This window comes from Cuculus canorus, chromosome 3 (assembly GCF_017976375.1).
Source record: "Cuculus canorus isolate bCucCan1 chromosome 3, bCucCan1.pri, whole genome shotgun sequence".
In the NCBI taxonomy this organism is placed as follows: domain Eukaryota; kingdom Metazoa; phylum Chordata; class Aves; order Cuculiformes; family Cuculidae; genus Cuculus; species Cuculus canorus.
The window spans coordinates 67,008,539-67,024,469 of NC_071403.1; the positions used below are offsets into that span (position 1 = coordinate 67,008,539).

The following is a 15,931-nucleotide window of genomic DNA, read 5'->3' on the forward strand; positions in this document are numbered from 1 at the left end:
TACAGGGATTGGGGAGGAGAGATTCTTTTGTGAGGATGCAGGATTCTAATAAAAATTGGTGAAGTGAATGCAAACTGAGGCAGACAGCGAAGAGATGAGCTGTGCTGGTATTGTTTTGCTGAGAGGCTTTGACTTGAGCTCTCAGATCCTGCAACTCAGCCTAACGTGACATTAGTTTTGCTCATATACATATAAAACAGGAAGTGCATTCAGATAACATCAACAGCCGCTTCCTTATATGTACAAAAATAAAGTGCTCTGACAGCAGCAAACCTGACACTTTGATTTGAGAGAGAAGAGAGCCCTTGGTGCACTTGCAAACCCACATGGGCTTCACGTGGGGCCGATCAGGAGCACAGGGGAGAAGGGTTAAACTCCAGCCCTGTGCATCATTGCCTGCACCCCTCTGTGTGAGCAGAGGGCAGAGGAAGCTGGGAGCGGTGCTGATTGCAGAGCTTGGGAAACAGCAACAACGATGTTCCCGGAGCAGCTTTGTGCCGTTCCCCTCCAAGGTAAGGTGCGGTGGCAGGAGCAGGCAGCTGTGGCAGGGTTTCGCTTTCAGGACAGGAGCAGGTGTGTTTCTGGCCAGGGTCCCCCTGTGCTGCTCCGAGGTGAGGCATGTACCTTTTCCGTGGTCTTGGAGCAGCTCCTTGGCCATCGTCTTGAGAGTCTGATGGTAAACACCTAGTGTTTTTTGGATATAGTGCTTGTAAAAGGATACTGCCAAGAGTCCTTGTGTTCTATTTTGTTTATAATCATCCTGAAAGTGTAAAAGCCTCAATTCTGCATGCTTTTATTAGCGTTTTGTTATAATATTTTTTCATGGAATCACAGAACAGTTTGAGTTGGAAGGGACCTTAAAGCCCATCCAGTTCCAATCCCTGACGTGGACAGGGACACCTCCTACTGGATCAGGTTGCTCTGAGCCCCATCCAAACTGGCCTTCAACACCTCCAGGGATGAGGCAGCCACCACTTCTCTGGGCAACCTGGGACAGGGCCTCCCCACCCTCGCAGAAGACATTTCTTCCTAAGATCTCATCTCAGTCTCCCCTCTTTCAGCTTCAAACTGCTCCCCTCGTCCTGTCCCTGCACTCCCTGATCGAGAGCCCCTCTGCAGCTTTCCCAGGGCATCCCCTATAAGCACTGGGAGGCTGCTCTAAGGTCTCCCCAGAGAGACAGCTCTGTTTTGTGGGACAACTTGCCCATGGTTTGTAATGCGCTCTGTGAACACGAGATGCAGCTGCTCAGCATTGCTGTCTGTGCGTGCACCTCATTCGCACACCTCAGGTTGGTTCTGTGCTCAGGGTGACCAATGCAGCCAGTCCCGGTGTCTGGAAATAAAACCTGTACCTACATCATGCGTCCGTGATCTGCTGCAAAGCTGTGGTTGACTGAGTGGAGCCCAAGCACTGCACAGACCTGGCTGTGCAAGCTGGTGCAAATCAATAAAAGGCGTTTGGTTCCAGAGTTTTGTGGCTTCTGACAAGGAAAATTGCTGTCAAAATTGGATTTTCCTGTAATCTCTGCCATATTCCTGATTTATTCTTTCCAATTAGAGCCATCCTGAAGGAGAAGGATCTCATTTTGCTTCTGTAATTGGCACCTTCTGTGAGCCATCACCATAACAGGTCTCCTCTAGCACAACCCAGACTGCATTTCCTGTATTAAACTGACAAAAAATGGGGAAAAAGTCAGCTGGTAAAGTGAACTCCAAGGGGAAAGAGGGAAACAGACTGGGCAAGGTTGTCAGTAACCCTTCTTCATTAGTCAGGCATCTGCTTGGCTTGTGTTTTTTATATGAGACATGCACTAGTGGGGCCTTCCTGGCTCCCAGGCTGTCGCAATTGTGTTCAGCCAGGTTAGTGTTCATGTGAAAAGTCACTATATTGCGTAGAATCACAGAATTGTTAAGCTTGGAAAAGACTTCTAGGGTCATCAAATCCAACCATCAACACCGACCATCAACACTACTATACCATGTCCCAAAGTGCCACGGCCACATGTTTTTTGAACCCCTCCAGGGATGGGGACTCCACCGCTGCCGTGAGCAGCCTCTGACAGGGCTTGACAGCTCTTTCTGTGAGGGCATTTTTCCCAATATCAAATATAAACCTCCCCTGGCGTAACTTGAGGCTATTTCCTCTCATCCCATCATTTGTTACTTTGTTGGAGAGACAAGCACCCACCTCCTTCCACTCTTCTTTCAGGCAGATGTAGAGAGCGATGGGATCTCCCCTCAGCCTCCTCTTCTACAGGCTAAACAATATTTGACAAAATGTCATTTTCTGACACTAGGTCAGAAGATTTTAGTGAGGTTAAAATGAGTTAAACTTCTGCACTGTGTTCACTGCCCATGGCCCAGAAATAGAAATTAAAACACTGTTCTATACCTGAAATTGTCTTTTAGTGTAGAGGAAAACCTTGGTGTCCAGGCACCCAGCATTACGAGTTCAGGGTGAGAGGGTGCAACCTGCTGGTACTGTAAGAGCATTGTGGTGACAGTGGCTTCCTCCACTCACACCCCTGGCCTGACAGCGGCGCTGCCATCAGGAGCGCTTTGCTGCCCGGTGCCCAGAACAGCTGCCAGTAAAAACAGTTAAAAAAAGAGTTCTGTTTGGGTTATATCATTCTGTTTCTTCCTGCTAAAGATTAGGTGGATATAACAGCTTTTCTAAATAGAGCCGGTTCCTGCTCGTGCTCATGACTCATGGGGAAGCTGTTTCCCACGTCTCACATTGTGCAATTTACTGAGGAATTTGCAGACACGAAGGCAAAAATGTTCCTTTTTTCTTTATTTAGGTTAGTGTATCTTTGGTTTGGGCCAGTTTTTCATGGCCTCAGATTTGGAGAGAGCAGTAGTTTGCATTCTGGCTGTACAGCCGCCCAGATCTTACTCTCTCCCAGCCAAGGAGTTGTGTTTCCATCGGATGTCACTGTAAGCACTGTGTTTTAAAAGTTGCTTGAGGAACAGTTGTTAGCCTGTGGTCGCAGGCACCTACATGTGGTTCTGTCTTCAGTAGGCGTGACAGCCACGTGAAACAATAGGTGATAAACTTAACAGAATCATAGGATCATGGAATGGTTTGGGTGGGAAGGGATCTTAAAGCCATTTCAACACCCTGCCATGGGCAGGGACACCTTCCACTGAATCAGGTTGCTCCAAGCCCCATCCAACCTGGCCTTGAACACCTCCAGGGATGGGGCAGCCACCACGTCTCTGGGCAGCCCGGGTCAGAGCCTCACCGCCCTCGCAGGAAAACATTTCTTCCTCAGATCTCATCTCAATCTCCCCTCTTACAGCTGAAAACTCTTCCCCCTCATCCTATCCCTGCACTACCTGATCAAGAGCCCCTCCCCAGCTTTCCTGGAGCCCCTTTCAGTACTGGGAGGCTGCCCTAAGATCTCCTTGCAACCTTCTCTTCTCCAGGCTGAACAACCCCAACTCTTGCATATAAAAACTATACATGTGATAAGATTTTTACCTTGTGGGGTGATGCCACCTCCTCCCTCTCCATTTCAAGGCCACATGGGCAGCTGATATCAAGGGCAGCAGTCTCTCTGTGGTCTGCCCACCAGCCTCCCACAGGAATCCTCTGGCTGCTTTGGTCATCAGGTGGGTGGCTGGGAAGAAGACAGCTCTGCCGCTGTGCCTGGGTCACTCTGCTTCATTAGTGTCATTATTCACAGCCTGCGTTTCCATCTTGTAGTCTTACCATTAGTGGTGCAAGTTTTGTTTACCAGCTTGGGATGGGCTTTCTCCACTGCTTTTGTGCTGACCTGCAGGGAGAGGCCTAAAGTATGTGTGTGCTGTCACCCTAGACCCCTGTACCTGAATGTTCTGTGGCTCTAAATGTTGCTGGATGGACCATGAGATTCAATCCTTGGGCTTACACAGCTGGATTCGACCTGAATAACTTCACTTCTGCTTCTCAGTGTCCAAGAGGAGAGAAGTTGAGGTGAACTGCTGAGCTCTTTGAGCTGTAAAGGTATTTTTTTAGAGAAGAGTTCTTGATGTGGAAGCTTGTATTTTAGCTAAAATAAAAAGCAAACATGTCTGACAGACAGAATTGGGGTTGTTTAGCCTGGAGATGAGAAGGCTGTAGGGAGACCTTAGAACAGCTTCCAGTGCTAAAAGGGGCTCCAGGAAAGCTGAGGAGGGGCTCTTGATTGGTGAATGCAGGGACAGGGTGATGGGTATGGTTTTCAGCTGCAAGAGGGGAGATTGAGATGAGATCTTAGGCAGAAATGTTTTCCTGTGAGGGTGGGCAGGCCCTGGCCCAGGTTGCCCAGAGAAGTGGTGGCTGCCCCATTCCTGATAACACTCAAGGTCAGGTTGGATGGGGCTCTGAGCAACCTGATCCAGTTGAAGGTCTTAGAAGGGTCATCTTCAACCAGATCAGGTTGCTCAGAGCAACCAGAGGGATGTCCCTGCTCCTGCAGGAGGGTTGGACTGGATGACCAGTAAAGGTCCCTTCCAACCCAAAGCATTCTATGATTCTAAACCTTTGTATGTATTGAGACCAGACAGCTCCACTGCCGAGGTCAGTTGTCGAATGACTGCCAGCCGGGAATGAATGGTTGCCTCCATCGACTCCCTGGGCTATTGTAGTGCATATCCTGACAAAGACGGGTTTATCGCTTGTCCTTGCAGTCTTGGCTTGTCCTAAAGGTACCCATCTGCTATGCTGTTAAGTTCTTAATTAAAGCCCCAAATGACAGAACCACTCGGTGATGTTGGCTAATTCGATGTCAGCTGGGGTCATTGGCACTTATAGCTGTAGTTTTTTAATGACTTTATGTAAAATAACTTTTTTCTCTTCTTCCTTCCAGTACAATAGCTGGAAAAATGTCTGGATCAGTAAGATATCTCTAAATTCAGGACACTGATCGTGATTTGAGTCCCTAAACACCCCAGGAGCTGTGCCTTTGCTTTCGTCATTGCCAAGTGTCCTCCAGAAAACCTGGAAATAACTTAAGCTTAGGGAATGGCAAGGGTACAAATTACCCAGTGTTTCTTGTTAGTGTTTCATTTTAGCTTCATGTGTTTTGATTCTGAGCACGCTGGGGATTTCTCATTCCTTTGGCACCCATACTGCCTGCAGCAGCAATGCTCCCAGCTGTGCTGCGCGCTACCGGTAATAAACGTTGCTGTGTGCCCTGGGCTGAAACCGGAACTGCTCTGTGTCGCTTGGGTGAGCCTGGGGTTTGTTAACGGGAGATCTCTGTAGCTGACAGGGCTTTCTGACAGAGATGTTGTCTGGAATCTTTATGGTCACAAAATCACAGAGTTGTTGAGGTCGGAGAAGAACTCAAAGATCATTGAGTTCAACCATAAATCTCACCCTGCCCACCCCACCACTGAAACCTGTCCCTAAGCACCACATCCATACGGCCTTTAAACCCCTCCAGGGACTCCACCAGTGCCCTGGGCAGCCTCTGCCAGTGCCTGAGAACCTTTGCCATAAAGGAATATTTCCTGCTATCCAATCTAAACCTCCCCTTGCGCAACTTGAGGCTTTTTCCTCTTGGGCCATCACGTATTCTGTGGGAGCAGAGTCTGACCCCCACTTGGCTCCATCCTTCTTTCCAGGAGCTGCAGAGAGTGATGAGGTCTCCCCTCATGGCTGAACAAGACCAACTCTCTCAGCCTGTCCTCATAAAGGAGGTGCTCCAGCCCTTGCATCATTTTCATGGCTTGTCTGGACTCACTCCAACAGATGTATATCCATCCTGTGCTGAGGACTCCAGAACTGGATCAGAGGTCCAGGTGGGATCTCACCAGAGCAGAGGGGCAGAATCCCCTCCCTGGCCCTGCTGGTCCCACTGCTTTGAATGCAGCCCAGGACATGATTGGATTCTGGGCTGTGAGCGCCCATTGCCAGTTCATGTTGAGCTTTTCATCCCCCAGCACCCCAAGTCTTTCTCCTCAGGGCTGCTCCCAATCCAGCCCAGATTTCTGTTTGGGATTGTCTCCACCCAGGTGCAGGAGCTTGCCCTTGCTGGATGTCCTTTCCTAGAGCAGAGGAATTGCGCCATGTAATGAAGGAAACAGATATATGAATAAATTTACTTTACAAAAGCTTTCAATTTGGAGATCAAGAGAGTAGGGAGTTGAGATGGGATCCAGAGCATGGAGAGGTAGGAGTGGTTGGACTTGTTGAGTCCTTCTGTTTGTCCTCAGTGAGCTGCCAGTGCGAGGCACGTGCCAACCTCTCTGTACAGAGCTCACATCTGAGCTTTGTTCTCCTTATAAAACTGTGATCAATGACAGGGACGTGGAACCTGCAGAGCAGGGCACATTCAGGTTTTACACAAGGCAGGGGCAGGAGGGGAAGTTGTCATTGGACAATATTTTTTGGCATTATTTCTTCCGTCATTTCAGCAAGGAACAGTTGTGGGGGAGAGCTCTTGACATGGTCATCTGACTTGTACATTTGATGTTGCTCTGATGTGAATTCAGGGTCGAGTTCCCGTTCTCCCTCTGGTAACACTGTACCTGTAGAAGAGAGTAGTGTCCGATTAACAGGAAACATTGATGTGCTTCTCAAAGCGTGTTTTAATGGCTTTCACAGGGAGTTTTTATGGGATACATCTGGATCCCATTAGCTATTTAAAATTAAGCATATGACTGCACAGAGTTGAAGGGGGTCTATTGTATTTTTAGTTCAACCTGACTGTACTTGCATTCCATATGAGTAAAGTGCAGCCTTTTCTTCCCAGATTTGAGGCAGATGGTGCCATGAAACGCAGGCAGCCCCTTGATTGGGGGCTCTGGATCCACTAGTTTAATTTCTTTTGCTATGATACACTTCTAAGCCCAAACAAAATCAGAGACAACACCCCTGTAGAGCTGCTGCTTCTGAGCTCCAGCCAGGACACAGAGGTGAGTACTTTCTGCATGGCTTCACACCCAGCTCCTCTACTGGAGTGTTGAGAGCAGGAGCAGGGCTGTGGCAGTGCCGGCTGGTGGGACCCGTCTTGTGCCTGGGTCGCGCAGAGTTTTGGTGCTTGTAAAGGCAAAGGGGAAATATCTGATGCCTGAAGGCTGCACGGGAGAGCAGGGTTATAGATTTCAGACTCCAAATAGGAGGACTGAATTATCAGGATTTGTTGCCCATTCATAAGAGTGCATCGATTTCTGCAGGGTGTGCAGCCAGAGCGGTTTGGTAGAGGATGCTTCCGAAGCAGATATCCCACAAAAGGCTTTTTATCCTTGGTAGGCGTTTTGTCCAGTGCTCTGAGCGTAAATACAACAGAAGGATTTCATTGCTCCAAAATAGCTTGACTCCGCTTATCCAAAGATGAGAGTTTCTTTTATTGCGTTGTATATTTGAAACTCCGGTTAGTTCTGATCTTTACAAGATAAAGGATGCGAGATGCAGTAAAGCTCCGCAGCCCCAGGAGCTGCCATGCAAGCGGTTCAGCAGGCTGTGTCCTTTGAAACAGTGTCCAAACCCAGGCTCCACGCACTGGTTTTACACCACCAGTCTTTGGGTAGGTTGTGTTTGGTTACCTCAGCCACAGCTGACAAAAAACACTTCTTGTCAGATTAGTTTGAGTTTCATGAATACTTCTATCTTCTTTTCTTCTGATTTGAAAGTAATTTCACTCTCAGATTCTCCCAGAAATTGCAGCTGTGCTTTTCCTTTACTTCTACTGCATCTTTAATGGCTTTACTTTGTTTTGGGCTGTTGAACAGTTTGCATGTGAGTCAAGATACTCATATGCCGATACTCTGGCAACTGGATCAGGTTGCTCCAAGCCCCATCCAAGCTGGCCTTCAACACCTCCACAGATGGGGCCTCCCCACCACTTCTCTGGGCAACCTGGGCCAGGGCCTCCCCACCCTCGCAGGAAAACTTTTCTGCCTAAGATCTCATCTCAATATCTCCTCTTGCAGCTTTAAAACGTTCCCCCTCATCCCATCCCTGCACTTCCTGATCAAGAGCCCCTCCGCAGCTTTCCTGGAGCCCCTTTCAGTACTAGAGGCTGCTCTAAGGTCTCCCTGCAGCCTTCTCTTCTCCAGGCTGAACAACCTCAACTCTCTCAGTCTGGCCTCAGATGGGAGGTGCTCCATCCCTTGGAACATCTTTGTGGCCTGCTTTGGAGTTGCTCCAGCAGATCCATGTTCTTCCTGTGCTGAGGACTCCAGAACTGGACGCAGAGCTCCAGGTGAAATCTCACCAGAGCAGAGCATAGGGGAAGAATCTCCTCCCTGGCCCTGCTGGTTCCACTGCTTTGGATGCAGCCCAGGATGCAGTTTGGCTTTCTGGGCTGCAGGTGCCTAGTGCTGGCTGGTGTCCAGCCTTTTGTTCATTAGTACCCCGAGTTACGTGGCCATCTGCTATTTCATTGCCACCTCAGGTTCATTGATTGCAAGGAGACATTGAAAAGCCTCAGTCACCTGGCAGTGGAAGACTTGCTTTAGGACTCTGTATAGTTGGGACTGGATTCCTTGAAAGGCACAGGCTCATCCACTAGGAATATGTGTTAATTTACTGGGATATTCTGTGTGTTCACATATTTCGTTTTAGAAAGGAGCAGTGATGTTTCACTTCATTTGCCTATTATTTATCTTCCCATTCTTGCCCGGAATGCAGATTTAATCTGATTAGAACCTGCTGTCAAAGAGGTCTGACCACAGGGCATTCCAGACGAAGGCAGCAGTCGCCTGTATTCTGGTTTGGGTTTGAATCCTCTAAACCTATGAGAACTCGAAGCTTTCTTCTCCAGCTGCAGTGTTATTCAATAGCAGCTCTTGATGAGATCAATGAAAAAAAGAGATGGAGAAGTGAGGAAAAGTCTCAGGTTGGTCGTAGGAATTGGTGTTGGCTTTTGGAGGAAAACAGCTGCCTTGGTGATAGGGAGGGAACAGAAATGATCCTTTGTGCAAGAAGTAATGGTGCAGTTTTCAGGATCCTCCAGAGATGCTCGAAAGCGGTGAGGGCTGGCTGATGCGCTGCAGGTGAACATATCGAGGTTGGGTTATGTATATCTATGTGGTTTTTCTCCACAGTGTCATCCAGACTGTCGCAGACGTCGTCCCCACAGGCACCCTGCCCCTCGCCCTCCATCCAAACTGGCAAAGTTATCTCCTCCTCGCAGAAGCACAGTAAAAAGGCGCTCAAACAGGTAAGCAGTGTGAGCTGGAGCCTGCGCAAGGGATCACCACGGTCGCTTTATCCCACTGGGAAATCCCCTCTGTCAGTGAATCCAGGAGTTCTGGTGTCTGAGAGTGAGAAGGGTTTGCTGAAACATCCCTCTCTTAAAGGCAATTCAAATATTGTGCCATTTATATTCCCTAAATAGACATCTGAATACTTTTTTTATTATTATTTTAAGGAATGGATTAAGATGGTGTTTCTTTTCACCCAGCCTTTTAATGGGCATGCCTGGCTTTCCTGGTTATCAGAGAGTGCAGGGGTAGGGTGAGGGAGGAATGGTTTTAAACTAAGAGAGGGGAGATTTAAACTGGATTTAAGGAAGAAATTGTTTACAATGAGGGTGGGGAGGCCCTGGCCCAGGCTGCCCAGAGGAGTGGTGGCTTCCGGATCCGTGGAGGTGTTGAAGGCCAGGCTGAATGGGGCTTTGAGCAACCTGATCCAGTGGGAGGTGTCCCTGCCCATGGCAGGGGCTGGAGCTGGGTGGGCTTTGAGGTCCCGTGCCAACCAAACTGTTCAAGATTCTCTGATTCTAATGCAAGGCCTTTTAGGGAAAAGCATCCAATCCGGAGACTTCTTCCCCTGCTCAGTGGTGTGCTTTCCCTCCCGGGAATTCTATGGGTGCAATGTGTCTACATGTATGGAGGGAGGAAGGGTAGCACAGTGACTTGGCGTTGCGCTCTCAGGGTGTTGTGAGGGAAAGAAGAGGCCTGATGATTTTCCATGCTGGGGGAATGACATTTTCCTTGCTGGGTAGGTAGTGTTGATTGTATGCAGGCAGGATGGAAGGGGTAAGTGCTTGCACTTCACATGGTTTGTGTCTCCAAATGAAAAATGCAAGATGATGGCTTCTTTGCAGGTGTTCCCCCAGCTGCATTGTTTAGTTTTCCATGATCCTCACAAGGGAAATGCTTTACTGGGATCGGATTTAATCTTTGGTAAAGGAAAATCTGTCAGGAGTTATGAATCTGAGGAGGTGCTGGTTCCGGGATTACAGAAGCTTGTCCCAGATGCATGGAATCATGATGTCTTCCCGATAGGATTTACCTTTTCTGGCCCAGCCTGTTTTCCTGTCTTTTTCCAGCTGAGCAGCAGCACTCGGAGTGCATTCACTGAACGGCGATGCCTGTGGCCTCAGGAACAGGATCTGCAGTTAGAGAAGGATCTAGTTAGGTTGTATCATTGGGGAGAACATGCAAGGTGAGGATAGGGCAACTGGATAAACTGGAGTGTTGTTTCCAGCAAGAGAAAGCTGAGTTGATGTCAAAATCAGATGCCTGCTTTAGGGAATGTTCTCTCTTCTTTCCTTTCCCCTTTGGCTGGTTCTTCATGGGAGCATCAGGTACTGTGGTGCTGCTGGTAGCCACCAAACAGAGGTGAAAAGGTAGGAAATCTGCCCACCTGTAGCAGCATATTTGCATATTTAAGTAGATAGAATCACTGTTCTGTGTGGACTGAATGTGTTGCAGAAGCTGTTTTGAACTCTTGACCTGGTTACGATCAGAATCCAACCACCGATTGCGGTGAAACAAGTGATTTGCACTGTGTACGAGTAATTCCTAAGAGCATTTTGAGTTTCTCTTTGGTCATATTCCTCTGTCCCTTCCCCAGGCCCTGAAGCAGCAGCAGCACAAGCAGCAGCAGCAGCAGCAATGCAGAGCAGGGATGCCTGTGTCATCAAACCAGCATGTCCTCCTGAAGGCCGTCAAGGCAGCCGGCGAGGCCACGCCTGCCAAGTCTGGTACGTGGTGGTGCTCTTCCATGGGTTCTGTCCCCATCATGTCTCCAGCTCACCTTTTATTGTTCTTAGGGGGAGAGAGAGGAAAGCACTCTTCTCATATGGCGTTTGTCTTGTTTCTGAAATCATCTGCCTTCTATTTTATTAAGAATCAGAGAATCATGGAATGGTTTGGGTGTGAAGGGACATCAAAGCCCATCCAGTTCCACCCCCCTGCCATGGGCAGGGACACCTCCCACTGGATCAGGTTGCTCAAAACCCCATCCAACCTGGCCTTCAACACCTCCACAGATGAGGCAGCCACCACTTCTCTGGGCAACCTGGGCCAGGGCCTCCCCACCCTCACAGGAAAACATTTCTTCCTAAGATCTCTTCTCAATCTCCCCTCTTGCAGCTTCAAGCAGTTCCTCTCATCCTGTCCCTGCCCTCCCTGATCAAGAGCCCCTCCTCAGCTTTCCTGGAGCCCCTCTTATTATGGGAAGGCTGTTCTAAGGCCTATTTTAACAGGATCATTGCTGGGTTGGATATAGATGGGAAATAAGATGGAACTAAGCGGGTGATAGGCTTGGAGCAGAGGTGAAACGGCTGTCTGTCCCTGTGTTGTCTGGCAGTTGGACAGCTGGATAGCGGCAGAGGGGTCCTCTGTTGTCAGCCTGGCGGGAATTCAGTGCTACAAAAAGAAAGGACATAAGTATCCTGGAAGTCCTTCTCACAGTGCTGCTGGGATTGGAGTACGCATGGAGTACTCTACTTCAGTCCAAACAGATGTCTGGTGTAATATTTCCTTGTACACCCCTGTGTTGAAATGCTTCACTTTCCCATGCAGCTTGGGAAGGAAAGCAGTCAGACGGACGGTCGAACAGCCCTCAGAACTCCACCTCCAGTTCTTCTCCCTCTGTGAAGCTTGATAACTCCTTGCCAGGGCTGGGGAAGAAACCTTTCCAGAGATCTGACCGGCTCCATGCAAGTAAGACATTGATTTTTCTGCTTACAGAGGTTTGATTACTCTGATGACAGAACAAAAGCCTAAATAGCAGAAGTGCCCTCTGGGCATCTGGAAGGTGCTGCTATGTGCATTAGGGTAAATCATTCAAATCCTACATGTGCAAATATTCCTGTTCTCAGTCCTTACCCTCAGGGGTTTCTCCCTGTGAGTTGGCAGTTTGCTGTTTGGGAAGCAGAAAGGGAGTCACAATATTCCGCAGGATTTTCAGTGGACTTAAGACACTGTGATAAAATTAAAAAGGAAAAAACAATTCATTCCCAGATCTCTGCACTTCCCACCCTGCTGTTCCTTCTCCTTCATGGAAGTAGGCTCTCTCTCAGCCCTCCTGCCCTTTCCTGGTTCCTTTCGTTGTACCAGTGATGGGATTGACCGCAGCAGGCTTGGGGATGTGCTGACCTCTCTGTCAGTGCCACTCGTCCCAGAATTCCTCTGTCATTGGTGAGAGCAAGCGCTTCCTGGGGCAGTTTTGTCCCCTGTAATTAGGAAATTCTGCTATTTCAGTAGCTGCTAAACCTGCAGAGCTGTTTTCTGAGTGACTTCTAATGAACCAAGCCTCCATGGCACTGATTTTGTTAGGGACTGTTACCTGCTGTCATCCCTGATGTCAGGGGGAGCGGGATCTGTCTCAGTATTACCCAGTTTGCTAGTAATGTGTTTTAATCAAAGCTCCAAATCAGTGGTGTTTTGCCAGCAATGGGCAGTGGGTGGATCCAAAAGAAACAGAACGCACGGCACAAATGCATCCTTCATTATTCCCTGAGTTCACAGCACAGACACAAAGCTGGCAGTAGCATAAGGGTTAATGCTGGGCGTGCTGGTGTTCAAACACTGAAAGAGAAGAGTTTCATTTTCATGGCTGTGTCAGCTGCTGTGGTTTCTGAGACGGCATGATGAGCTGATGAGTTTATCTGAGATGCTTTTGCTGAGAACAAAGTAGGGAAGCCCAGGAAAGAATCCTGAGGAGCAAGCTGACCTTAATTAGAGCCTTAAAATAGAAAATAGATGTGGGTAAAAGCAGTTCTAGAAACCCTCCTGGAAAAGACTCCTTCCCTGTCCCCAGGCAGCCAGGATCCCTACAAAAGCCAGGCGAACTACTCGGCCTGCAGTATATTAGAGGTGGAATTCTTCTGTGCTGGAAGGTACCTCCCATGTTTTAGTTTTAGCTGCACATGAAAGGTAAAACATGTGTTCCAAGTACCTGATATGGATCACTGAGGTGGTATCTTGAAAATCTGAGGAAGGGTGAACTCCGAAGGAGGTTTAATCCTCCTGCAAGTTCCATGTTCCTGACAGCTTTGTGGTTCATTGCAGGGCAGCTGAAGAGAACCAAGTGTGCCGAGATCGATGTGGAAACTCCTGACTCCATCCTGGTGAACACAAACCTGCGGGCGCTGATCAACAAGCACACGTTCTCCGTTCTGCCGACAGAGTGCCAGCAGCGCCTGCTGCTGCTGCTCCCCGAGGTCGACAGGCAGGTATGTCCCCATTTTCTTTGCCATTTCTGTCTCATAAAGAAGTTGGGCTCTCAGGTGTTAGTACACCTACAGGAGTGATTCCAATGAGACATCCAAATCCCAGGTTTCTGTCTAATGGGATGGGCTTTTTCTTCTGTGCACAGCGTAGAACATGTGGAGAATTCTTCAGTGATTCATTTCGGTGTTTGTTGTGAACAGAAAAAAAGAATTCAGTTTTGATAAACAGTGGCTTGGTTCTATTTGATCAAGTCTATGTTCCTGGCTACAGCGAGAGCCAGTAGTTCAAGTCCAGTGTTCCTATTACATTGGACTTGAACAGGGCCAAGAGTGATGGGAATGCAGCAGTTTCAGCATCTTCCCCTCTCCTGCCCTCTTGGGACTTTTCATTATAGGATTTCAAGCTGAGGGTTGGGGTTGTTCAGCCTGGAGAAGAGAAGGCTGCAGGGAGACCTTAGAGCAGCCTCCAGTACTGAAAGGGGCTCCAGGAAGGCCAGAGAGGGGGTTCTTGATCAGGGAGTGCAGGGACAGGAGGAGAAGAACTGTTTGAAGCTCTACCTGTACCATCTCCTGCTCATGTACACGTGTGCCGCAGCAGCAGGACCTTAGAGGATTGGGCTAAAGTAAAGATGAGGAAAACTTATTCCCAGCCTTGGCCTGGCACAGCCCTGAGAACAATCATTGGTTAAATCTAAGCAAGTCCAAGGCAGATTCCGGGAAGATTTGTGGCAATGTTTTTCTCACAGGAGCACAAATCTTATGAGGAGCAGCTGAGGGACCTGGGGCTGTTTAGTCTGGAGGAGAAAGAAGACTTCATCGCTCTCTGCAGCTCCTGGAAAGGGGGATGGAGCCAGGCAGCTACTGGTCTCTTCTCCTACAGAACAAACGATGAGAGCAAATGGGCTCAAGTTGCATCAGAGGAGGTTTAGACTGGATTCTGGGAAGAATGTCTTCACAGAAAGAGTGGTGAAGGCAGGGGCTGCCCAAAGCAGTGGTGGAGTCCCCATCCCTGGAGAGGTTCATAAACCGTGTGGCCATGGCACGTGGGGACGTGGTTTAGTTGTCACAGTGGGGCTGGGCTGTCAGTTGGACTGGATGAGCTTAGAGATCTTTTCCAACTTTAATGATTCCATCATTCTGTGTTTCTAATGTTGGGGCTCTTGCTCTGTTTACAGATCCTGTGTGGCAACACGTGACATCCATCTTACCAGCTGGCTAATCCTCTTGCTTTGTCGTGCGTTCCAGGTCGGGGCAGATGGATTGATGAAGCTGAGTGGTTCTGCGCTCAACAATGAGTTCTTTACATCGGCTGCCCAAGGCTGGAAGGAGCGGCTGTCAGAAGGTGAGACTTCCCTAACAAACCAAATGCTAGAAGGCTCACAGCCAGTGAACGTTGTGAGGAATGTGTAAGGGATGTTTTGTGGAGAAGTTGGAGCAGTGAAGTGACTTTGTAAGTCGAGAACTGTACAGTTCCAAGGGCTGGAGCACTTCCCATCTGAGGAGAGGTTGAGAGAGTTGGGGTTGTTCAGCCTGGAGAAAAGAAGGCTCTGGGGAGACCTTCGAGCAGCCTCCAGTACTGAAAGGGGCTCCAGGAAAGCTGAGGAGGGGCTCTTGATCAGGGAGTGTGGGGAAAGGATGAGGGGGAGTGGTTTTCAGCTGCAAGAGGGGAGACTGAAATGAGATCTGAGGAAGAAATGTTTTCCTGTGAGGGTGGGGAGGCCCTGGCCCAGGTTGCCCAGAGAAGTAGTGGCTGCTCCATCCCTGGAGCTGTTCAAGGCCAGCTTGGATGGGGCTTGAAGCAACCTGATTCAGTGGGAGGTGTCCCTGCCCATGGCAGGGGATTGGAACTGGATGGGTTTTGAGGTCCCTTCCCACCCAAACCATTTCATGATTCAGAAAACAGCACTTAGGCCAGGCATGCATGCACGCAACATACATTTGGGTAGAGACTTGTATTCATTTAACGAGCATTTTTTCACACAAAGCATCTATTGACAGCCAGAGGGGACGCTGACAAGGACAGGAGTTGTAGCTGTCAAGCCCTTGCCCATTCATGGCGAGGAGTGGGCAGCTGTGCCACAGCTCAGGAGAAATGCCGGAGCCCCCAGGCAGGGCTGTAGGATTGCAGCTGGACAGGGCAGTCCTGAGCCAGCATCCTTCCCTCAGATGGGAAGGCTCCTGGGATTGTCCTGATTTGTGTTATCCGCAGCTGTCTCTGAAGCGATGCTTTCTTGCCTTTTGCAGGTGAGTTTACACCAGAAATGCAGTTAAGAATACGTCAAGAGATAGAAAAGGAGAAGAAGGTCGAGCTGTGGAAGGAACGCTTTTTTGAGAGCTACTATGGTCAGAGGTAAGATGTTCAGCTGCTGCCTTTACTCTGGCCTTGCCCATCCTGATACCCCTGTGGCTGTGTTTGTAGCCTGCTCTCTATCAGTAAACTGTTACTGAAGGAAGCCTGGGAATGGTCTCCAGCTTCATGGAGCTGCCCCAGAACTCAGAGTGACCCAGGTCAGGAGTGCTATGTTTGCTGTTGTGGTTTCTGGTGCTTTGAG

The 15,931-nt window shown here is 49.0% G+C and overlaps 1 protein-coding gene across 2 annotated transcripts in view; it reads left to right on the top strand.

Moving 5' to 3' along the window:
- Positions 1-15,931, top strand: part of ASXL2 (ASXL transcriptional regulator 2) — a 71,075-nt gene that overhangs the window by 40,566 nt on the left and 14,578 nt on the right. The window contains exons 1-7 of one of the 2 annotated variants that reach the window (XM_009563752.2): positions 277-512; positions 9,019-9,134; positions 10,775-10,904; positions 11,728-11,868; positions 13,219-13,382; positions 14,625-14,721; positions 15,624-15,729. In XM_009563752.2, the coding sequence (XP_009562047.2) occupies positions 476-512; positions 9,019-9,134; positions 10,775-10,904; positions 11,728-11,868; positions 13,219-13,382; positions 14,625-14,721; positions 15,624-15,729 (791 nt within the window). In that variant the 5' untranslated portion in view covers positions 277-475. Of the gene's footprint in view, positions 1-276; positions 513-9,018; positions 9,135-10,774; positions 10,905-11,727; positions 11,869-13,218; positions 13,383-14,624; positions 14,722-15,623; positions 15,730-15,931 lie in introns of those variants that run through there. The other variant, XM_054061753.1, reaches the window with a different exon arrangement.